The 24,918-nt window shown below is 47.5% G+C and overlaps 1 protein-coding gene across 3 annotated transcripts in view; it reads right to left on the bottom strand.

The window, feature by feature from the left end:
• Positions 1 to 24,918, bottom strand: part of MCOLN2 (mucolipin TRP cation channel 2) — a 57,001-nt gene that overhangs the window by 23,310 nt on the left and 8,773 nt on the right. The window contains exon 1 of one of the 3 annotated variants that reach the window (XM_044300633.1): positions 19,600 to 19,732. The exons of 1 other annotated variant lie outside the window; for it this stretch is intronic. In XM_044300633.1, coding sequence (XP_044156568.1) covers positions 19,600 to 19,610 — 11 coding nt within the window. In that variant the 5' untranslated portion in view covers positions 19,611 to 19,732. Of the gene's footprint in view, positions 1 to 8,871; positions 9,121 to 19,599; positions 19,733 to 24,918 lie in introns of those variants that run through there. One more of the 3 variants, XM_044300630.1, reaches the window with a different exon arrangement.

Raw genomic sequence — 24,918 nt, 5'->3', positions numbered from 1 at the left:
TAATATATTTTCTGCGCTTTGATGTTATTCCAATGAACATGGTAGCACTATTTAGTTTATTGTGCCCTACTCAGAACCTGCCGCCTCTGAGGGAGGATCCAGGGAGCATAGTGCGAGGCCTGCTCCGAAGAGCCTCCATCCTTGTGTGCCGAGGAGAGAGAAAGAACCGAATATACAGATTGCACCAATCCTTTAAATTGGCCCCCAGCAAAGGAGAAAGGCCCGTCAGTAAGTGCAATTGCTAGTTTATGGCAACAGGCCTTACTGGAAAGGGCACATCACCCACCACGCTTTTACAACGGATTAGCTTGGTGAAGGTCTTCAAAGATGGTCTCCACTCAGAAGTCTCAGATCGAGGATTACGCCAGCTTCACCATTAATCATCATTAATGGTGATCCCATAGAACGGAATGGGATTGTTGCGGCAGTCGCACGAAATCCAGCCGTTTTTGGATTTCTTGCGACTGCCATAGCAATTCCATTCATTTCTAGAAGACGCAACCATCCTGGTATTATGGAAATGTAGTATTACATGGCAGCTGTTGAAGTCATTTGTCTGTTTTTTGGTGAACAAAAATTGAATTGTTTTAAAGCGTAATGTAGGATGTGGTTTCTGTTTAGCCAAGGTCAAGTGCCCAATCCAGCCGCAGGTGCAAGATAAAGTTTCTGGGAATCCCTGCCCGGTTCATTAAAGGCTATGTACACCTTCGGGGGCTTTTTTTTTTTTGGCATGATTGAATTTTACTCATTTTGGGCTTAAATCATTTTTTCAATTGGGGTTTAATAAAAATATTCAGCAGTTTTGTCATAAAGGGTTAACTTCTGCCTAGCTGCACTTTCCCTTTGTGTCATCTAAAAACCCTTATCTCCAAGTTACTAGTAGCTGAAAAACACTTATTTAAGCCACATTCTTATCAGTAAGATAAGCATGGAGCTATAATGAGTTTATAAAGTCAGAGATAGGCTCCATTCACACGTCAGTATTTTTACCTTTCCAGATAAACGTTTCTTTTTTTTTTTTTTTGCGGATCCGTTTTTCAGTACAACCTTCCATTTTTTTACTACAGTGCTTTCCGAATCCGTTCCGTGTCTCCGTTATTCAGTTTTGTGTTTTTTTTTCCATCCATTTTCTCATCAAATGATCCGCACAATTAGATGACATTCGGATGGGTTTGTGAAGGTCATTTATGCGGATCTATTGACTTGAATGGACAACAGACACGAAAAACGAACAAGCTTAATTTTTTTTTCAGGATCCGCATACTCGAAAATAGGAAAACGGAATGGATTCCGTGATTCGGAAAGCACTACGATTGGTGTCCACATTTTTGCAGAGGCAATTGAAATTATTAAATAGATCTGAAAAAACTTTCCGATTTTAATCGGAACGGAAACCGAGTGTTATAACGGACGTGTGAATAGAGCCATATGGAGTCGTCAGCTGAACTGCCTGATGGAAAACAGTAAAAACAGAGCCTGCTACTAGAGAATCTCAAGGGGTTCAACATTTTTAATAACTATAAAAAAAAAAAAATCCATAGCCTTTAAATGTTGCATTTTCGGCTCTATGTTTGTGGCAGATAAACTGTCCGCTTTAAGTCTTCATTATCTATATCTTTGGAATGTGTCCAAATTATGTATCCAATTCATTTAAATGTTAGATTTTCCCCAAATTCACTCCAGACATGCATTATGAGTTCAGCGTCTGGGGGATCCCTTGCCCCTTGGGTGGTTTCTACTAAATATGTCCCTCTTAGAGTAAACGTGACATGGAGTCCACTTTGTAGATGGCAATGTTGGTACCCAGTGTAGGAAGGCCAGAGTGGTGTTAAATAAGCCACAATATCCCTGGAGATGTTGTGTAGCACTTTGTCACGGTGCTCCTACCTGAATACAGGTGGATCCCAGACATGGTCCTCTGAAGCAGTGCAAAAAGGGGTAGAACAAAGTTGAGTCCAGACTCAGTAAACAGTTGAACAGTTGCTTTACTTTGCATAAACGGTAATCCATACAGTTTCCAGAACTTATCTTGGTTTCCAATAGGTTTCAGCAGGCAAATACTTTCTCTGCAAACAAATTCCTCTCTACTGTATCCTTAGTGTAGCTCTCTCAGCACTGCTATGTTTGCAATAGTAGTCTGTCTCTTACTGTAGGCAATCCTAAGAACTTCTTGTCCTGGCATTTAGTACCTCAAGCTCTAACTTTAGCTTGGAATTAGGCAATGCAAGCCCAGAAGGGGACATGCAGCCATGTAGACTTCACAGGCAGAGCAGACAGAGAGAGAGCGAGAGAAGAGAAGAGCGAGAGAAGAGAAGAGCGAGAGAAGAGAAGAGCGAGAGAAGAGAAGAGCGAGAGAAGAGAAGAGCGAGAGAAGAGAAGAGCGAGAGAAGAGAAGAGCGAGAGAAGAGAAGAGCGAGAGAAGAGAAGAGAAGAGCGAGAGCGACACACTCCGGGTCATCACAATAGTGGGGTTGTCAAAGTTATGACCTCAATACCAGATCGGCAGGGGTCTGACATCTGACACCCGACACCCCCGCTGATCAGCTGGTGGAGCGCAGTCTTGCCTTCATTGTTTACCTGCTCACCGCCACAACAGCAGCGGTGAGCAGGTGTAGCTACAAGAATCCATCCCATTCACTTTACAAGAACGAGAGGTACACTTAGTCATCCCCCTCTGAGGAGGTTGGTCACGGAGGACAGCGGGTTTGCACTCGCTGACCTTTACACCCACATTGTGTAGAAAAGGCAGCAAACTGATGCAACAGTAGAAGGGTCAGGAGTAACTTGGCTCCGAGCATTATATTCAGACTTTATAGCGGCCATAAACAACTTTTTATAGTGTTTTTCTTATTAAAGCAACCCATCAAGTACGCATGTTCACTAAACACACAGAAAGCCACCAGATTAGATTGAGTCTTTTTATTCCTATATCTGATGTTGCAGACAATATATGCTAACATTAATTTGATATTACCATGCAACACAGTTTAAAAAAAGATTCCTTTGTTGTAACGCATACCTAAGTTTTCAAAAACGGTTTGCATAATGGCTGGGCTTCTTTGTTCAATAACTGAAGGAGTGTGTCTTTTTTGGGCTTCCCTAATGTTTTTTTCAGCCATATTATTTTCTGTTTCAGCTGCACAGCTAGATGCATTTCACTTAGAAGCAGGAGGCATACTCCTTCTGTTCAATCTGCCAGCACTGTACTGCTGTGACGTCCTTTCCCTTACTTCACACAGTGTTTTTTTCAGCTCTGGAGCTCACAGAAAAGAGAAGGAAGAGGAGATCACACTTACAGAAACACAGGAGGATCCTATAATCTTTAAAAGCTGTGTAGAAGCAGTTCTTTTATCAGGCTCAGGGTCTCCGCTAGCTCTGACACGCCCCCACTTCCTGTGAGCCGTCAGTTTCTGCAGCGAACTGCAAATTAGGTGGAAGTGAGACCCCTAGTGGCCATGACTCTACAGCTTTTTTCAGGAGGATGCAGGCAGATCTTTTAAATGAAGCGATTTAGACCATTCTCTATTAAATTAAACTGTGTGAAAGTGCAGCGACTCTAAAGTAATCCCCTATCCACAGGATGGTGGATAGATGATCAGTGGGGGCCTGACCACTGAGACCTCCACAGATCCCAAGAATAAGGATTCCTGTTCCCCCACTCTAATGGAGCGGCAAGTTTAGCATGTGCCCTATTCTGTACGTGAGCAATCTCTGGCAGTCCTATAGAGCAGCGGTCCCCAACCACCGGGCCGCGGCCCGGGACCGGGCCCTGGAAGATTGTTTGCCGGGCCGCGGCCATACAGAGGAGGGGAGACGCCAGGGCAGGGGGGAGGGCCCGCGGCCCCGCAAGTGCTTTTTTTCAGTGCGGCGGCCGGGCCCTCCCTATATTTTGAGTGCGCCTGCGCTGCATAACCTGTTGTAATCCCGTGACCTCCTGCGGCGGGTCTCGCGTCGCGGGATCACTGCTGGAATGACACGCGGTGCGCCGCAGGCAGAGCCACGGGATCGCGCATCGAACTGAAGCCCGCCACAGCCTGCAAGTACGGGGGCAGATGGTCAGTGGCACTAATGTTTGAATTTAGAAAGTGGTGAGCCCGCACCGGCCATATGAGGGGAGGGCAGGGCCAGCAAATAATGAGGGGCAAAAACTGAAATTATATAGATAGATAGATAGATAGATAGATAGAATGAGGGCTAAATGAAATATAGGTAGAGAGGGGCCTCTGACAAAACATTGGCAATTATAACTGGGTTATTATTGCCAAAGTTTTGTCAGTGGCCCCTCTCTACCTATATTTCATTTAGCCCCCATTCTCTATATATTTCCTTTTCATATTGCTCCCTCATTATTTGCTGCCCCTGCCCTAATATCATATCACATTATAATAACCGGCACTAATGTCTGAATTCGGAAAGGGGGACCCACGCCGGCCATATGAGGGCAGGGGCAGCAAATAATGAGGGGGGCAAAATGAAAATGAAATATATACAGAGAGGGGCAAAAAATGAAATATATAGGAGTGGGGGCAAAATGAAATATAGTAAGAAAGGGGGCGACCTGACAAAACTTTGGCAATAACCACGTCGGCCACATGAGGGGCACGGTGGTGCTCATGGTTATTATTGCCACAGGGGGGGGGGGGGGAATTTAAAGGTTGCCCTGGGGCCCATATTAATTCTAGTTACCCCACTGCGCCAGACGCATGCGTGCCCGACGCGCATATCACACACAGCGTGCGGCCGTACAGTGGGTCGGAAAAAGAGTGTTCGTTCCTTCTAATTGTGATGCCGGCCAGCCACTGCCACCAATATGAAAGCTGAAAAGGGCTAGTGAGGGATGGTTAGCTCAGTGCAGCAGAGACCCTAGTCAGTTTTGAGCCACATTTTAATAATAAATGTAATAGTTATCTATTTTAACATGAACCTTGTGTTTTGTTATGCGCGTGAATCAGTCAGCGCCGACCATCACCCACTAAGCCCCGCCCACCCCCGAAGCCCCGCCCAAGACCTAAGCCCGCCCCCCCGGTACCCTGGGAAAATTGTCTGACATGAAACTGGTCCTTGGTGCAAAAAAGGTTGGGGACCACTGCTATAGAGAATGAATGGAGTGGCTACCTTCCACTCCATTCAGATGGCAGAACGGGACCCTCATTCTCAGGAGCGCGGGGGGACAAGGCACACACACACACACACACAGTGATGTCACAATACAAGGACAAGGCACACACACACAGTGATGTCACAATACAAGGACAAGGCACACACACACACACACACACACACACACACAGTGATGTCACAATACAAGGACAAGGCACACACACACACACACACACACACACAGTGATGTCACAATACAAGGACAAGGCACACACACACACACACAGATGTCACAATACAAGGACAAGGCACACACACACACACACACAGTGATGTCACAATACAAGGACAAGGCACACACACACACACAGTGATGTCACAATACAAGGACAAGGCACACACACACACACACAGTGATGTCACAATACAAGGACAAGGCACACACACACACACACAGTGATGTCACAATACAAGGACAAGGCACACACACACACACACAGTGATGTCACAATACAAGGACAAGGCACACACACACACAGTGATGTCACAATACAAGGACAAGGCACACACACACACACACAGTGATGTCACAATACAAGGACAAGGCACACACACACACACAGTGATGTCACAATACAAGGACAAGGCACACACACACACACAGTGATGTCACAATACAAGGACAAGGCACACACACACACACACAGTGATGTCACAATACAAGGACAAGGCACACACACACACACACAGTGATGTCACAATACAAGGACAAGGCACACACACACACACACAGTGATGTCACAATACAAGGACAAGGCACACACACACACACACAGTGATGTCACAATACAAGGACAAGGCACACACACACACACACACAGTGATGTCACAATACAAGGACAAGGCACACACACACACACACAGTGATGTCACAATACAAGGACAAGGCACACACACACACACAGTGATGTCACAATACAAGGACAAGGCACACACACACACACACACAGTGATGTCACAATACAAGGACAAGGCACACACACACACACACAGTGATGTCACAATACAAGGACAAGGCACACACACACACAGTGATGTCACAATACAAGGACAAGGCACACACACGCAGTGATGTCACAATACAAGGACAAGGCACACACACACAGTGATGTCACAATACAAGGACAAGGCACACACACACACACAGTGATGTCACAATACAAGGACAAGGCACACACACAGTGATGTCACAATACAAGGACAAGGCACACACACACAGTGATGTCACAATACAAGGACAAGGCACACACACAGTGATGTCACAATACAAGGACAAGGCACACACACACACACAGTGATGTCACAATACAAGGACAAGGCACACACACACACAGTGATGTCACAATACAAGGACAAGGCACACACACACACACACAGTGATGTCACAATACAAGGACAAGGCACACACACGCAGTGATGTCACAATACAAGGACAAGGCACACACACGCAGTGATGTCACAATACAAGGACAAGGCACACACACACAGTGATGTCACAATACAAGGACAAGGCACACACACACACACACAGTGATGTCACAATACAAGGACAAGGCACACACACACACACACAGTGATGTCACAATACAAGGACAAGGCACACACACACACACACACACACACAGTGATGTCACAATACAAGGACAAGGCACACACACACAGTGATGTCACAATACAAGGACAAGGCACACACACAGTGATGTCACAATACAAGGACAAGGCTCACAGTGATGTCACAGTACTGGGATAATGCTCAGGCCAAGTTCACACTTCAGTTATTTCCATCAGTTATTGGGAGCCAAAAGCAGCAGTGAAATCTACACAGAGATAAGGGAAAGCCTCCTGTTCTGCTTTTTTGACCCGCACCTGGTTTTGGCTCACAATAACTGATGGAAATAACTGACCAAATAACTGAAGTGTGAACTGGGCCTCACATTGATGTCACAACACTGGGATAATGTGTAGTGCCCTGGAGCAAAGGAACTTTGGACTATGGACGTTGGTAGACATTTGCCCCTATTAGTACTACACAAAGCGTTCAATTCACTGCTTGAATGCACTTGAAAGAGTTAACTTACACTACGATTTATGCCGTACTGATGGTTTTGCAGGCAAGTTCAGTCCGATTTATCTACCATTGTGCTCAGGGTTTCAGTTTTTTTCCCCGAGTGGGTGCAATCTGATTATGATGCGTTTTTCAGGCGTGTGGAAAAAACAAAACAAAACACTGAAGAACAACAATCTCCTAGCAACCATCAGGGAAAAACACATTGCCCCATTCACTTCTATGGAAGCAGAGCTGAGTGAAACACGCAGAAAATAGAATATGCTGCGATTTTTTCCCTCCTGAACGCAGAAATGATTTGTGAAAAACGACACTCATGTGCACAGACCCAGGGTTGAGCCTGGATGCGTTTGCTTCACGAATCGCACCCCGACGGAAAACTTGCTTGTGTCAAAGAGGCTTAAGGGACTATGCAAAGTCTACATTTCCCTTTTCCCAGGAAGCACTGCATGGCCTATAAGATTTTGGCAGTCTCCACAAGGAAAAAGGTTTCCCCCAGTACATGGATAATGCACACAGCAGGGCCCCATTCACATAACAGAATTTTTGGTCCGCATCCCAATTTCTGCATCCAATCTGCGTTGTAAAAAAGATAGAACGTGTGAGATTCTTGTCTGCCAGAATAGGCATTGTTATAATGGGCCTGCAAAAATACGGATGCAACACAGACGTCACACGGACGTCATTTTATTTATTTATTTTCTTTTGTGGATCTGCATTTTGCAGATGGCACAATACATACAGGGTTGTGTGAATGCGCCCTAATGGAATGATGCACACAGTGATGTCACAATACAGAAATAACACACGTGTACCAAGTGACAGCCTGAGGAAAAAACATAATGGTGACATATTCAGGTACCATGAAAACATGATGTCATAACACATTAAGGGCTCATTCACACGACCGTATGAACGAGTCTGCATCCATTCCGCAATTTTGTAGAACGGTGTAGACCCATTTATCTCAACGGGGCCGTTATCCTGTCCGCATCCGTTGTTCCGTTCCACGGACCCGCAAAAAATATAGAGCATGTCCTATTCTTGTCCACAATCACGGACAAGAATAGGCATTTCTATAATGGGCCGTTTCTCAAATTGCGGAACGCACACGGACGGCCAAGCATGCTTGGCTATTTTTAGAAGTCCCTTTGAAATGAATGGGAAGCGAACTGCGCAAGTGCGGACACCCCTCCATTCAGGGGTTTACAGCAGTCCCATAGAAATGAATGGACGGCGGCCGCCCTCCGTCACTTTGAGGGCTCCGTACTAAGGATAGGAGCGGGTTCCAGAGGGGGACCACACCTATCAGACATTGGGGGCATATTGCAAGAATATGCCCCCAATGTCCAAGATAAGACAACCCCTTTTGTATAATACAGTGACAGCACCTTATAAGACGATTACCCCTTTAACCCAATCATCAGACCCCTTAATTAGGACTATGCTAATGTAAAAAGCGGGAAATCCTTTGTGGAGAAAGTCGGCTGCCTGTATAATCACAGGACTTAAAAACCTCCTTTAAAATAAATAAAATAAAAAATAAAATAAAATAAAATAAACCGGCTAAGGTGGTGCCTTGTCTGGCGCCCAGCACATGCCCTGCCAGACCACCCCTAACATTCCGCAGGAACCCATTTACTTACAGATTTAAAAGTTCATCGTCTTCTGGTTCAGGACCTGAGCAGAGATCTGTTATCGGAAAATCGAGCATCCTTCAGGAGCAGTGCTGGTTTATTTTAATTAAAAAAAAAAAATCCTTAAAAGGCACCAGTCTAGGCACAGCGGGTAGGCGCAGTATTCCGGATCATGTTTGGACAGTAGCGTTTAGAGGGCAATTTTCAGGAAGGAGTAAATCTTACAGGAGACGTGGATCTCCCAGAGGTTAAAGGGCTGGAAAGTCTTGGCAGAGACTGAGATCCTCTCATTATATATTCGGTGCAAAGGTGACGTCGAGTCAGGTGCATTCCACGCACAGAACCGGATATTCTACATAGATGTCTGCAAGGAAGTAAAGAAAGCACCTTATGTTTGTCTTTAACAGAGGTTTACGACGTCTTGTTTGCCCACATTGTGCGCTTGAGAAAAAAAAGTTCAATTATATAAAATGGTAAAAAGTATATATCTGAAGGTGTCAGCTCTTTACAGAGTGATGAGGGGGGAGTTGCAGAGAGCGACGAGTAGAAAGCAAAGCTATAAAATATTTTTTTCTCCAATGTATTCACTGAGGAAAATAAACAGTCAGATGAAAAGCAGAATGTAAAAGTAAATTCCCCATTAAAAGTGTCCTGTCTGACCCAGGAAGAAGTACAACAGCGATTCAAAAAGATTAAAATAGACAAATCGCCAGGACCGGATGGCATACACCCCCGTTACCTAAGAGAATTAAGTAATATCATAGCCAGACCCTTATTTCTGATATTTGCAGACTCTATACTGACAGGGAGTGTCCCACAGGATTGGCGCATAGCAAATATGGTGCCAATATTCAAAAAGGGTCCAAAAACAGAGCCCGGAAACTATAGGCTGGCAAGTTTGACATCTGCCATGGGTAAACTGTTTGAAGGTTTTCTAAGAGATGCTATCTTGGAGGATCTCAATGAAAACAAGCAAATAACACCATATCAGCATGACTTCATGAGGGATCGGTCATGTCAAACTAATTTAATCAGTTTCTATGAGGAGGTAAGTTCTAGACTTGACAGCGGCGAATCAATGGATGTCGTGTATCTTGACTTCTCCAAAGCATCTGACACTGAACCACATAAAAGGTTAGTATATAAAATGAGAATGTTCGGACTGGGAGAAAACGTCTGTGTGTGGGTAAGTAACCGGCTGAGTGATAGAAAACAGAGGGTGGTTATTAACGGTACATACTCAGATTTGGTCACTGTCACTAGTGGGGTACCTCAGGGGTCAGTATTGGGCCCTATTCTCTTCAATATATTTATTAATGATCTTGTAGAAGGCTTGCACAGCAAAATATAAATTTTCGCAGATGACACTACACTGTGTAAAGTAATTTACACTGATGAGGACAGTATACTGTATATATACTACAGAGGACAGTACACAGTATATATATACTACAGAGGACAGTATACTGCTACAGAGGGATCTGGATAGATTGGAGGCTTGGGCAGATAAGGTTTAACACTGACAAATGTAAGGTTATGCACATGGGAAGGAATAATGCAAGTCACCCGTACATACTAAATGGTAAAACACTCGGTAACACTGACATGGAAAAGGACCTAGGAATTTTAAAAAACAGCAAACTAAGCTGTAGAAACCAGTGTCAGGCAGCTGCTGCCAAGTCAATTAAGATAATGGGTTGCATCAAAAGTGGCATAGATGCCCGTGATGAGAACATAGTCCTACCACTTTACAAGTCAGTAGTCAGACCACACATGGAGGACTGTGTACAGTTCTGGGCTCCTGCGAACAAGGCAGACATAGCAGAGCTGGAGGGCAACTAAAGTAATAACTGAAATGGGGGGGGGGGGGGACTACAGCACCCTGAAAGATTATCAACATTAGGGCTAGGCTACTATCACACTCGCGTTTGTTGCGGATCCGTTGAGATAATACAACCGTCTGCATCCGTTCAAAATAGATCCGTTTGTATTATCTATAGCATAGCCAAGACGGATCCGTCTTGAACACCATTGAAAGTCAATGGAAGACGGATCCGTTTTCTATTGTGTCAGATTGTGCCATAGAAAACGGATCCGTCCCCATTGACTTATATTGTGTGTCAGGATGGATCCAATTGGCTCAGTTTCATCAGATGGACATCAAAACGCTGAAAGCAGCGTTTTTGTGTCTGCCTGCAAAGCGGAATAGAGAGGGAATGGAGGCAAACTGATGCATTCTGAGCGGACCCTTCTCCATTCAGAATGCATTAGGGCAAAACTGATCCGTTTTGGACTGATTGCGAGAGCCCTGAACGGACCTCAGAAATGGAAAGCCAAAACGCCAGTGTGAAAGTAGCCTTAGGCCTCTTGCACACTCACTTTTTTTTTTTTTTCCCCCTTTCAGTTCCGTTTTTTGCGTTCCGTATACGGGACCATTCATTTCAATGGGTCCGTAACAAAAAAAAAAAAAAAATGTATGTACTTCGTATGCATTCCGTTTCTGTATTTCCGTTCAAAGATAGAACATGTCCTATTATTGTCCACATAACGGACAAGGATAGTACTGTTCTATCGGGGGCCAGCTGTTCCGTAAAAAATAGAATGCACACGGATGTCATCCGTATTTCTTGCGGATCTGTTTTTTGCGGACCGCAAAATACTGAAAAAGCCATACGGTCGTGTGCAATAGGCCTTAATCACTTTATAAAAAAGACGACTGAGGGGAGATCTAATTACTATGTATAAATATATCAGGGGTCAGTACAGAGATCACTCCCATCATCTATTTATCCCCAGGACTGTGACGAGGGGACATCCTCTGCGTCTGGAGAAAAGACGGTTTGTACACAAACATAGAAGAGGATTCTTTACGGTAAGAGCAGTGAGACTATGGAACTCTCTGCCTGAGGAGGTGGTGATGGTGAGTACAATAACGGAATTCAAGAGGGGCCTGGATGTATTTCTGGAGTGTAATAATATTACAGGCTATAGCTACTAGAGAGGGGTCGCTGATCCAGGGAGTTATTCCGATTGTCTGATTGGAGTCGGAAAGGGAGATTTTTTGTGAAACTCACCTGTAAAATCTTTTTCTCGTCTTTTCGATTGGGGGACACAGACCATGGGTATAGCCTAGGCCAGTGGTGGCGAACCTATGGCACGGGTGCCAGAGGCGGCACTCAGAGCCCTCTCTGTGGGCACCCACACCCTGAAAAAAGTCTAAGGCATGCCAGTATGCCTAACACTTTTCCTGCCATTCATCAGCGCAGGTACGCTATAAACAGCACACAGAATGTAGGCAGGCTATCATAGATAAATGATAAAGTACATAAAAGATATACTATATTGGACTGTGGTATTCAGGGTAAATTTCCGTGTTGGCACTTTGCGATAAATAAGTGGGTTTTGGGTTGCAGTTTGGGCACTCGGTCTGCAAAAGGTTCGCCATCACTGGCCTAGGCCATTACTAGGAGGGACACTATGCAAATAACAAAAGAGAGCTCCTCCCCCACAGGCTATACCCCCAGGCTCCATTAGTAGGACCTCAGTCGGTGCAAATGCAGTAGGAGAAGGAGACAAATCAGAATGAAAAACCAGGAACAAGGAACACAGCCATCGAACCAGTAGCTAGAAGGCCCCAACTGAACAGAACAGACCCCTCCTGCAACAGGCAAGAATGGGTGGGAGCTGTGTCCCTCAATGGAAAAGAAGAGTATAAGATTTTAAAGGTGGGTTTCACAAAATATCTCACTTTCTCGTACATTCCATTGGGGGACAGACCATGGGACGTCCCAGAGCAGTCCATGGGGTGGGAAAAAAACTGTTCTACACCACCAAGGGGAACGCCCGCGGTCACTCAGGAACCACAGCTTGCAACACCGTTCGCCCGAGGGCAGCATCAGCAGAAGCCAACAAGTGCAGTTGGTAGAACCTTGTAAAGGTGTGCAAGGACGACCAAGTGGCCGCCTTACACAACTGAGAACCAGAGGCGCGATTACGCCTCGCCCAGGAGGCCGGGCGAAGCACCACCTTATCCATATGAAAAACCAGAAAGGGCTCTCCACAGGAAAGAGCAGCCAATTCCGACACCCGCCGGATAGAGGGGTGATGGCCAGCAGAAAGACCACCTTCCAGGTGAGAAAGGTCAACGAAACCTCCCTCAGCAGCTCAAAGGGAGCCGCCTGAAAGGCGAGCAATACTAGGTTGAGATCCCAGGGGTGCAGGGGAGGAACATATGGGGGAACCGAATGCGCCACCACCTGTAGGAAGGTCTTCACAGGTCTCAGAAGAGCCAGAGACCGCTGAAAGAAAATGGCCAGAGTGGAGATCTGACCCTTAAGGGAACTCAGGGACATCCCCATCTCCAGGCCCAACTGGAGGAAGGAGAGGACCACCGGAATAGAGAAACGAAGAGGAAAAACATCCCGCGTCTCGCAGAAGGAAAGAAAAGCCTTCCAGGTACGGTAGTAAATTTTGGAAGAGGTAGGCTTCCTAGCCCGGCTCATAGTTCTCACAACGGTGTCCGAGAAGCCCCTCTTCTTCAGGATAGCAGTTTCAACAGCCACGCCGTTAAACGAAGCGGCCGTAAATTCAGGTGGAAGAGCGGCCCTTGAGACAGCAGATCCTTCCTGAGAGGGAGAGGCCACGGGACGTCCGCCAGCATTCGAACGACCTCCGAGAACCAGGGCGTGGCGAGGCCAAATCGGGAGCGATGAGGATGGTCGGGATCCTTTCTGCCTCGATCTTGCGAAGAACCCTTGGCAGCAGAGGCAGTGGAGGAAAGACGTAAAGGAGGGAAAAGTCTTGCCAAAAAGACACCAACGCGTCTACCCCGTATGACTCCGAATCCCGAGCTCGGGCCAGGAACGTAGGAACCTTGCTGTTGAGTCTGGACGCCATCAGGTCCACGTCCGGGCGGCCTCAACGTAGGCAGAGGTCCTCGAAAACTGCTGGATGCAGGGACCACTCGCCCGGATCAACCTTGTGGCGGCTGAGGAAATCGGCTGTCCAGTTGTCTATTCCCGGGATGTACACTGCCAACAACACTGGAACACAGTGGCGTACATACCAGGGTCGCAGTTGCGACCGGGCCCGGCACTCCAGGGGGCCCGGCCGCCTGTGGACCCCCCCCCAGGCCGCTGGCAGGGCTCCCGCTGTACTCACATGTAATGGAGCGCTCTGGTGGGGCCCGGCATGAAGTACAGTGGCAATTTCGGGCCCCATCAGAGCGCTCCATGCCACCATTACATGTATAATATGGGGGGTGGGGGGGGCCGGAGGGTCAAGTAAGGGAGGGGGGGGGCACGCACTCACACACACACGGCCGGCAGTTCCGTTTCTATAGTGAAGCAGGGAAACCTCTCTGCTCCCTGCTTCACTGATCTTCAGAGCTCAGGAGCTCCCCCTGCTGGCCCCAGATCGCGCTGCTGCCTGTCACTGTGGGAGGAGACCTAAAAACCCGGCAAGCTGCCTACTCTCATCAGGGAAGAAGGTAAGTATGTAAGAATTTTTTTTTCTAATGCTGCAGACTGGGGGCAGGGGGGCAGGGGGGCAGAGGGGCAGGGGGGGGGATTGATGGGAACAACTAGAGTGAGGGGGCACAAAAGTTGGCATCTCTACTGAGGGGCACCTATTAATCTGCCATAACTAATTTGAGGGGGCACCTAATGTGGCATAACTACTGTGAGGGGGCACATATAAAGGCATAACTATGAGGGGGCACATATGAAGGCATAACTACTGTGACGGGGCATGTAAGGCTACTTTCACACTAGCGTTCTGAACGGATCCGATCATATTAATGCAGACGGAGGCTCCGTTCAGTACGGATCCGTCTGCATTAATAACTTAGAAAAAATTCTAAGTGTGAAAGCAGCCTGAGCGGATCCGTTCAGACTTTCAATGTAAAGTCAATGGGGGACGGATCCGCTTGAAGATTGAGCCATATGGTGTCATCTTCAAGCGGATCCGTTCCCATTGACTTACATTGTAAGTCTGAACGGATCCGCTCGCCTCCGCACGGCCAGGCGGACAGCTGAACGCTGCAAGCAGCATTCAGCTGTCCGCCTGTCCGTGCGGAGGCGAGCGGAGCGGAGGCTGAACGCCGCCAGACTGATTCAGTCTGAGCGGATCCGCTCCATTCAGACTGCATCAGGGCTGGACGGAGGCGTTCGGGTCCGCTCGTGAGCTCCTTCAAACTGAGCTCACGAGCGGACCGACGAACGCTAGTGTGAAAGGAGCCTAATCTGGCATAACCAATGTGAGGGGCACATATGTGAGCATATCTAATGTGAGGGGCACATAATCTGGCATAACCACTCTGAGGGGACACATATCTGGGCAAATTTACTTTGAGGGGGCACATAACCGGGCATAAATACTGTGAGAGGACACGCAATCTGGCATAACCACTCTGAGGGGGCACATATGTGGGCATATTTACTTTGAGGGGGCACATAACTGGGCATAAATACTGTGAGGGGGCACATAATCTGGCATTACTACTGTAAGGGCCATATAATCTGGCGTTACTAGGTGAGGGGCACATAGTCTGGCATTAATACTGTGAGGGGGCACATAATCTGGCATTACTACTGTAAGGGGACACATATTTGGCATAACTACTATGAGGGGGCACATATCTGGGCATAATTACTGTGACGGGAACAAAGGTGGGCATAACTACTGTGAGGGGCCACAAGGTGGGCATTAGTACCGTGTGGTTGCACTTAGGGGAAATGTCCTAGATTACCCTGCTACACATTGGCATGGCTCAGTCTTACAGGCCAGCACAGCGCCCCCTGCTGGTGATTTCACAGGGGCAGTCACCATCCCTTCCTTATGTGATTATTCTTTTTTTCTCACCACAGGGACCTTGTTCTGAATCCAGCGGACATCACGCCGATGCCAGCGACACCCTGGATGAGGTAGGACCAGATTTTATTAGGACTAGGTGAGTGTAGCCATGCATTGGGCTTAGGGCTCTTTAACACAAGCGGATCCCGTGCGAGGAATCCGCTGCGTAAATGAGAGCCAAGCCCCGTTCCGGACAGCAGAGACACAGAGCATTAACATGACCGATTATGCTCCGTGCCTCTCTGTGATCTCTTTACTACAAAATCACAGAGACATAAAGTTGTCACCGTGATTTTGTAGTAAAAAGATCACAGTCAATCATGTCACTGCTCCGTGTCTCTGCTGTCTAGAATGGGGCTTGGCACTCAGTCACGCCGCGGATTAGCCGCACGGAAAGAGCCCTTAGTAAAAAAAAAATCTGCCGGTTCTTTGAAAAAATGTTTGCACTGTGGCCCATAACACTATAGTTACACCACTGGTAGGGGAGGTATTGGGGGGGGGGGCGACGGGGAGGGGGCCCCATAGATCAGTTTCGCACCGGGGCCCCATGGATTGTGTGTACGCCACTGCTGGAACATGCGCCTCCGCCCACTGTAGGATCCCTTCCACCTTCTGCATCACCTTCCTGCTGCGGGTCCTGCCTTGGTGGTTGATGTAGGCCACCGCGGTGGCGTTGTCCGACTGGACCCGCACCGGGAGACCCGCCAGGAGAGGGGTCCAATGGGAGAGGGAAAGGAAAACAGCCCTGAGCTCCAGAATGTTGATCGGAAGGCGGGACTCCGCCACTGACCAATCTCCCTGAACCGTCCGGGACTGGAGAACACCGCCCCAGCCCAGGAGACTGGTGTCTGTGGTGACGACCGTCCAGGAGATTGGGAGGAAGGACCTCCCTGAGGACAGGTTCTGGGGAGACAGCCACCAAGGGAGTGCCAACCAGACCCGAGGAGGCAGGCGAACCCGAGAGTCCAGACCACGTGACATCCTGTCCCAAAAGGACAGGATGGCCCGCTGTAAAGGCCGGGTGTGAAATTGGGCATAGGGGACTGCCTCGAAGGAGGCCACCATAAGGCCCAAAACCTGCATGCATTCCCGGAGGGAGAGGTCCCGGGAGTGCAGGAGGCGGGACACAGAGTCCTGGATCCGAGAAGTCTTGGATTCCGGGAGGAATACTCGAGCGGCCACAGTGTCCAGAAACATTCCCAGAAAGGTCACCCTCTGGGACGGCTGGAGAGAGGACTTTGGGAAGTTGATTAGCCAGCCGAACTGTTCCAGAGTCTGGACAGTGATCCTGACACTGTCCTCGGCCTGAGAGAGAGGGAGCCTTTATCAGGATGTCGTCTAGGTAGGGCAATAGGGATATGCCCCTGGCGCGGAGAAGCGCCAAGATCGGTGCCAAGATCTTTGTAAAGACTCGCGGGGCTGTCACCAGCCCGAAGGGAAGGGCGACGAACTGGTAATGACGGCCACCAACGGCGAAGCGGAGGAACCTGCGGTGAGACTCCGCGATAGGGACATGCAGGTAAGTGTCCTGGATGTCCACTGACGCAAGGAACTCTCCTGGAAGAAGAAAAGCAACGACAGAGCAGAGCGATTCCATTCGGAACCTCCGCAGCCTCAGGGACTTGTTTAGCAGTTTTAGGTCCAGGATCGGACTGACCAATCCCTCCTTCTTCGGAACAACGAACAGATTGGAATAAAAACCTGTGCCCTGTTCCTCCGGGGGAACCGGGGAAATCACTCCCCTGGATAGAAGGGAAGAGACAGCCTGTAAGAGGGCTGAGGCCCGGACCGGATCCCCCGGAACGCGGGAAAGGAAGAACCGTTCCGGGGGCCTGGAAGAGAATTCTATTTTGTAACCAGAAGTTACAATCTCCAGGGCCCAGGTGTCCTGGATGTATGCTCTCCAAACCAGCTGGAAGGTGAGCAGCCGTCCCCCCACCACAAGAGGTGGGGGCGCCCCTGCAGGCAGAGGGCTGCTTGGGGGTTGCGGGGTGAGCGGACTGGGCTTGTGGTCGCCAGAAAGAGGAGAAGCGACGAAAGGACTGGCTTCTGGAACCCGAAGATCTAGGCCTAAAGACGCGCTTTGGCTTAGACTGGGGCAGATGGGTGCTTTTGCCCCCTGTAGCGTCCGAGATAATCTCGTCCAGCTTAGCACCGAACAGCCTGGAGCCCGCAAAGGGGAGGTTAGTGAGGGAACGCTTGGAGGAGGCGTCCGCATCCCATACCTTCAACACAATCTCCCTGCTCTGTGTGACGGATATTTTAGGAGTTATCACTTTCTGTTTTAGAAGCAGAGAAATTGAAATTGTGAAAATTGCGAATTTTTCAAAATTTTTGGTAAATTGGAGATTTTTTCATAAATAAAGGTGAAATATATTGACTCAAATTTATGACTGTCATGAAGTACAATGTGTCACGAGAAAATCTCAGAATGGCTTGGATTAATAAAAGTGTTCCAAAGCTATTACCACATAAAGTGACGCATGTCAGATTTGTAAATTTTGACATGGACATTGGGGCATCAATGACCTTTGGTCATGAAAGGGTTAAAGGGTTTATTCAGTATCTACAACAGCCCCCCCATGTGCCGGCCCTTCTGTGGGAATATACTTACCCCACTCCCTGCGGAGCTCCTGGTCCCCGCACCGCCGCTTCTCCCTGTACACGGATAAAAACATCCGGTGTCGGGGGAGCAGCCAATGGCAGGCAGGGTCGAGCCTCCCTAGCATCGTGGGTGACGCTAGTCTCCGTCCCCGCCTGCCATTGGCTACCCCTCTCCCCCGGATGTCCTCATCCGTGTACAGGAAGAAGCAGCAGCAGCAGGGGGCTCCGTCGTCAGGCCGCACCTACGCGGGGGGGGGGGGGGGAGGACTCCGTCAGGCCGCACCTACCGGGGGGGGGGGGCTCCATCATCAGGCGCAGCATGTCCCTTTAACTATATGATGGACCGCTCTGCTTCAATCTCCATAGAGGAATATACTTTCGTAGCAGGATTTTTCCGCACACGAATGTTTTAAAATGCCTTAAAACATAGCCTTGTGTTCAGACCCGTCCCGGGTTTCGCTTGACACTTCGTCACGTCAGGCAAAGCGCCAAGCGAAACCCAGGTCGGGTCTGAACACAGGGCTATGTTTTAAGGCATTTTAAAACATTCATGTATGAGTATAATAAGTTGTACTTTTATACCTTTTGTGGTGGTACTTCACTATCTGCGCACATCCCTTTTTGAAGGTTATACGATCTACCGGGAGGGTGTGAGCGACTGTGAGGATTGGTATATACTACATTTAGGAAGTGCGGAAAAATCCTGCTACGAAAGTCTATTCCTCTATGGAGATTGAAGCAGCGCGGTCCTTCATATAAAACGCACTACAGTGTGAACTTGCCCATATCACTTCAGGACCTGCAGCGCATCGAAGACAGGCAACGTATCTTGAGACTTTCTTTTCATTTTTTCTCCCTTTAACTATGACTGTTTGATGGGAAGCAGGGGATTTGGATCTCTATCAAGTAAAATTCTCCCACTTCTATAGAATGATAAATTACGAAAAGAATCAGCACAGAACTTGATTCTTGATGATGGAAGATCTAAGGTCCATGTGACGGCACAAAAAAAGAGGAGATGCTTGGTTTTTGTTCCCCGAGTGATAATAAGCGTCATTATATGTATTGAGAAGCTGCTTATCCTCTCCATCTTCCCAGTGCATAAACATGCCAAACTGATCTTGTACGTTATCTAACTGGGATGGCGTCTCTGTATAGATTTTGGAAAAAGTAATTGGCCCCCTATAAAATGTCCTGGTCAGAACCTCCAGGAAATGGACCGGCAACTATTTGAACCCAAACTTTCCAAATCCATTGATGCTATTATTGCCTGGTGAATACCTGGACTCCATGGCTTGCGTGGTTGAGGATCATAAATTCATGGGCTCAATGGCGGCTCTGTCCCTTCTGTGTCCTGAGACGGCTCCTCTCCAATCTGCTTACCTCAGAGCTGAAAGAACGTAAAACTGCCAGGCTCCGACAGAGAAGTATAAAGGGGAGCGTTGTACGCGCGTTACAGATATTTATGTATCCTGCAGCTATGAAAACCGTGAAAGTGAAGGAGTTCATTGGACAATGACAACTAGCAAAGCAAATGAGGAACCTCCTCGCCGGTCAAAAGCTTAAACAGATATCTTTATAAAGAAAGCCTCAAAAAACACAAACATAAAATCAGAACGACGGCAAAGAGCATAAAAAACAAAAACAAACAACATTTAAGAAAATTCTCTCTTAGGCTCCATTCAGACGCCTGCACTTTGGGTCCAGATCCATTTTATGCAATTATGTAGAACGGGTGCGGACTCTTTCCTTTTCAACGGGGACGGAAAAGATGCGGACAGCACACAATGTGCTGTCCGCATTTCCGGTCCGCGGCTCCGCAAAAAAATAGAACATGTCCTATTCTTGTCCGCAGCTGTGGACAAGAATAGGCATTTCTATTTGGGTGCTGGCTCAGTGTTTTGTGGATCCGCAAAACACCGCGAACGTGTAAATGGACCCTTAGGAAAAATTTGCACCTGGCAGATTCACTTTAGAAATTTTGATTCTACACATCTTTTTTGAAGGGGTAGGGTCAATTGGTTGGCCAGTAGCAGCTTTGTAGGATGTGGAGTGAGGGTGTGAATACTGATCTGTTCAAAAGTTAAGTCAAGGGCTGCTCAATCTTAGGGCTCATGCACACAACTGTATGTATTTTGGGGTCTGTAAAACACGGATCCGCAAAAAAGTAAAAAAATATCCTGATCCATCGTTACAACGCCTGTCCTTATCTGCAAAATGGACAAGTTCTGCAAACTGAGTCTTTTTTTTTTCCCCAAGCCCCATTGATTTAAAAAATAAATAAATAAATAAAAAAAATAAAAAACACAGAACGGAAAAAAAGATATGGTCGTGTGCATGAGCCCTTACCGTGTACATTGAAAAGTTATGGCATTTTTCAAGTTTCCTTGGCTTCACCATTTTTAAGATATAGTTAGATAGAACTGTGCAAAATTCAACCAAAGGATGTGAATTTCAGGAAAGGGGATCTCTGCTTGTTTTAAAGGGGTTTTCAGAGTTTTTTCAACTGATGACCTATCCCAGGGGCGTACTGGGAGCTTAAAGTGGCCCTGGAGAAGAAGAAAAAAAAAACATAACAAAAAACTAGAAGTGGCCCCATGTTCTGGGCGGGTCCAAATTGACAGAATGCGGGGCAACCGAAATGGACAGGGCGAGCAATACCATATTGCAGTACAATAGCATCACAGCAGCATCAGATACCACACTGCAGCCCAAAATGCTCTCTAGGCATCAGCCCACTGGGAAACTTCCCTGTAGGGTCTATGGCCAGTCCATCCATGACCTATCCTCTGACCACTCTCTTCCAAGAAATGGCCAGTCTGCACTTTTAACAAGGGTCCTTAGGTATATTGTTCTAACCACTATGCAGGAAAGTCTGTAGCCCAGAATGCAGGTGTAACCTTTTCTGACAAATATTTCTAGTACTCTCCCTTTGTAATGGCCGCGAAACACTTATCTCCAGCAATTCCCTCAGGGGCCGCTCATATACTGTAGCTCTGTTACCTCCAGCAGTTCTTTCCCTCAGGGGCCAGCTCATATACTTTTGCTGTGCTACCTCCAGCAGTTTTTCCCCCTCAGGGAGCCGTGTCATATACTGTAGCTCTGGTACCTCCAGCATTTCTTTCCCTCAGGGGACAGCTCATATTGTAGCTGTGCTATCTCCAGCAGTTCTTTCCCTCGGGGGGCCGGGTCATATACTGTAGCTGTGGTGCCTCCAGTTTTTTTCCCCTTGGGGGCCGGCTCATATACCATAGCACTGCTACCTCTAGCAGTTATTCCCCTCAGGGGCCGGCTTATATACTGTAGCTCTGGTACCTCCAGCAGTTCTTCCCCTCGGGGGCCGGCTCATATACAGTAGCTCTGGTACCTCTAGCAGTTATTCCCCTCGGGGGCCGGCTCATATACTGTAGCTCTGGTACCTCCAGCAGTTCTTCCCCTCAGGGGCCGGCTCATATACAGTAGCTCTGGTACCTCTAGCAGTTCTTCCCCTCGGGGGCCGGCTCATGTACCGTAGCTCTGGTACCTCTATCAGTTCTTCCCCTCGAGGGCCGGCTCATATACCGTAGCTCTGGTACCTCTAGCAGTTCTTCCCCTCGGCGGCCGGCTCATATACTGTAGCTCTGGTACCTCTATCAGTTCTTCCCCTCGAGGGCCGGCTCATATACCGTAGCTCTGGTACCTCTAGCAGTTCTTCCCCTCGGCGGCCGGCTCATATACTGTAGCTCTGGTACCTCTATCAGTTCTTCCCCTCGAGGGCCGGCTCATATACCGTAGCTCTGGTACCTCTAGCAGTTCTTCCCCTCGGCGGCCGGCTCATATACTGTAGCTCTGGTACCTCTATCAGTTCTTCCCCTCGAGGGCCGGCTCATATACCGTAGCTCTGGTACCTCTAGCAGTTCTTCCCCTCGGCGGCCGGCTCATATACTGTAGCTCTGGTACCTCTATCAGTTCTTCCCCTCGAGGGCCGGCTCATATACCGTAGCTCTGGTACCTCTAGCAGTTCTTCCCCTCGGCGGCCGGCTCATATACTGTAGCTCTGCTGGCTGCTCTTAGTTGAGTTCTCATTCCACTTCTTGCTGCTTTTTCCTCTCAGACTACACACATCTGAACTACTTCTCCCACTAGAGGAAGTGGGCTGAGGAGCCAACACCTAACTAACATTATAAAAGGGGCTAGAGATAGGTCAACCCCTTTAAAGCGGTTTTCCAGGATTAGAAAGACATAGTCGCTTTATTCCAAAACACAGCGCCACCCCTGTCCATGGGTTGTGTCTGGTATTGTAGCTCAGCTCCACTAGAGTCAATGGGACAGAGCTGCAATATCGAACACAACCTGTGGACTGGGGTGGCGCTGTGTTTGAAATAAAGGAGCTGTTGCTTTCTGATCCTGGACAACTCCTTCTATACCAACATAGAGCTAAATGCTACAGTCATGTACAGACCTCAGGTTTCCGCTAGCTCCCCGAGTAGGGTTGAGGAGGGCGTGTTCCCAGTCAAGAACCCACATTTCCTGAGAAGTCCATATGACAACATTGCAACACACCGCATGACTGCCGGACTGTACGGACATTGAACCAATACGTCAGTCAGCGACTAGAGGGAACATCTCATAGTGAAAGTTTTAACCATTTAGACCGCCCACTGCAATATTGGGAAGAGAAATACCATCTACAGATCTCAGATAAAACTACTATGTGTATCTCCCGCTATGTATGTACCCAGAGTCCTACACACACATCCCACATACGTGGCCGACGTGCAACCAAAGTCAAACATCGCCCTCTGCTGTTGCGGTCCTTAAATCACAGCCAGTATAATATGGCCTCAGACTATAGTGGCCACTGTACAATTCCATAAAACTCTACAACGGCTTAAAGGGGTCCTCTCCCTTCAGCAAATGGCATTTATCATGTAGAGAGAGTTAATACAAGGCACTTACTAATGTATTGTGATTGTCCATACTGCCCAACCTTTGCTTGCTTAATTCATTTCTCTCTCATTATACACTGCTCATTTCCATGGTTACGACCACTCTGCAATCCAGCAACGGTGGACGTTGTTGCCCACTATAGGAAAAAGCGCCGGCCTCTCTGGTGGCCTGGACCATGGGAGCGCACATAGTCACTCATGCGCAGCAGCTCCTGTCCTGGGCACCTCATATCTGCGCTGCAGCGGTGGTCATAAACCATGGAAAAAGCAGTGTATAATGTGATGGAAAAGAATGAATCCAGCAGCAAAGGAAGCAATATGGACAATCACAATACATTAGTAAGTGCCTTGTATTAACTTTCTCTACATGATAAATGCCATTTTCTGAAGTGAGAAAACACCTTTAATCTAGAAAAACACACGTGTCAGTACCACGCTGCGGCACAACACTATACTGCAGACAAGCACAATGTGAACTCATGCAGTTCTGCCGCAATCGGAATTTAAAGAAGCCATTCTAGGCAAAAAATAATCATAAAAAAGAATAATAAATAATATCAAGTGAAGATCATGCCCCCCTGGATTATCTATCTCAGTGATGGCGAACCTGTGGCACGGGTGCCAGAGGCGGCACTCAGAGCCCTCTCTGTGGGCACCCGCACCCTGGAAAAAGTCTATGGTGTACCAGTATGCCTTAGACTTTTCCTGCCATTCATCAGCGCCGGGCGCACTATGAACAGCACAGGCAGCGCATTGAATGCAGGCAGGCTATTATTGCTGAATGATAAAGTACATGGAATATATACTATATTGGACTGTAGTATTCCAGGTTAAATTGCTGTGTTGGCACTTTGCGATAAATATGAGGGTTTTGGGTTACAGTTTGGGCACCTGGTCTGTAACAGGTTAGCCATCACTGATCTATCTGAAATTATTTCATAAAATTTATTCAAGGGGTTTTATCATCTCACTAGGATATGCTACCAATGTTAGATAGGTGTGGGTCCCATCTTTGGGACCCGCACCCATCTCCAGATCATGACCCCTGCAGGGAACAGAGGGTAGCTACGCATGTGCGGCCACCCTCCATTCACTTCTATGGGAGTTCCGAAAATAGCCAAGTGCGGCTAATTCCAGCAGTCCTAGGGAGGTGAACAAAGCGGTGGCTGCGCTTGTGCAGTGCACTCTTCATTTCTATGAGAATTCTGCAAATAGCTGAGTGAGCACTGTCAGCTATTTTACGGACTCTCATAGATATGAATGGAAAGCACACTGCGCAGGAGTGGCGCGCTCTCCTTAACTTCTAGGACCTGCTTTCCCCCCCACCCCCCCCACCTATAGTGAAAGATTCAAAAACACCTTAAAAAAAAAAAAATATTATATATATATATATATATATATATATATATATATATATATATATATATATATATATATATATATATATATATATATATATATATATATATATATATAAATCCGGAAAAAGGACGGCACACCGGTCTTGAAAAAGTAAAAGTGGTTTTAATCAACCTTGCGGTACAACGTTTCGGCTCCAATACTGAGCCTTTCTCAAGCACAAATACAAATCAAGTGTGAGCAGTTATAAAGGTGAGCTAATTACATTACACATCATGTGATCACTACACGTCCCACCCCAAGGGGCGTGTTC

This window comes from Bufo gargarizans, chromosome 7 (genome assembly GCF_014858855.1).
Source record: "Bufo gargarizans isolate SCDJY-AF-19 chromosome 7, ASM1485885v1, whole genome shotgun sequence".
Classification (NCBI taxonomy): domain Eukaryota; kingdom Metazoa; phylum Chordata; class Amphibia; order Anura; family Bufonidae; genus Bufo; species Bufo gargarizans.
The sequence above is the reverse complement of the archived record's forward strand: the minus strand, read 5'-3'. Positions and strand labels throughout refer to the sequence as shown.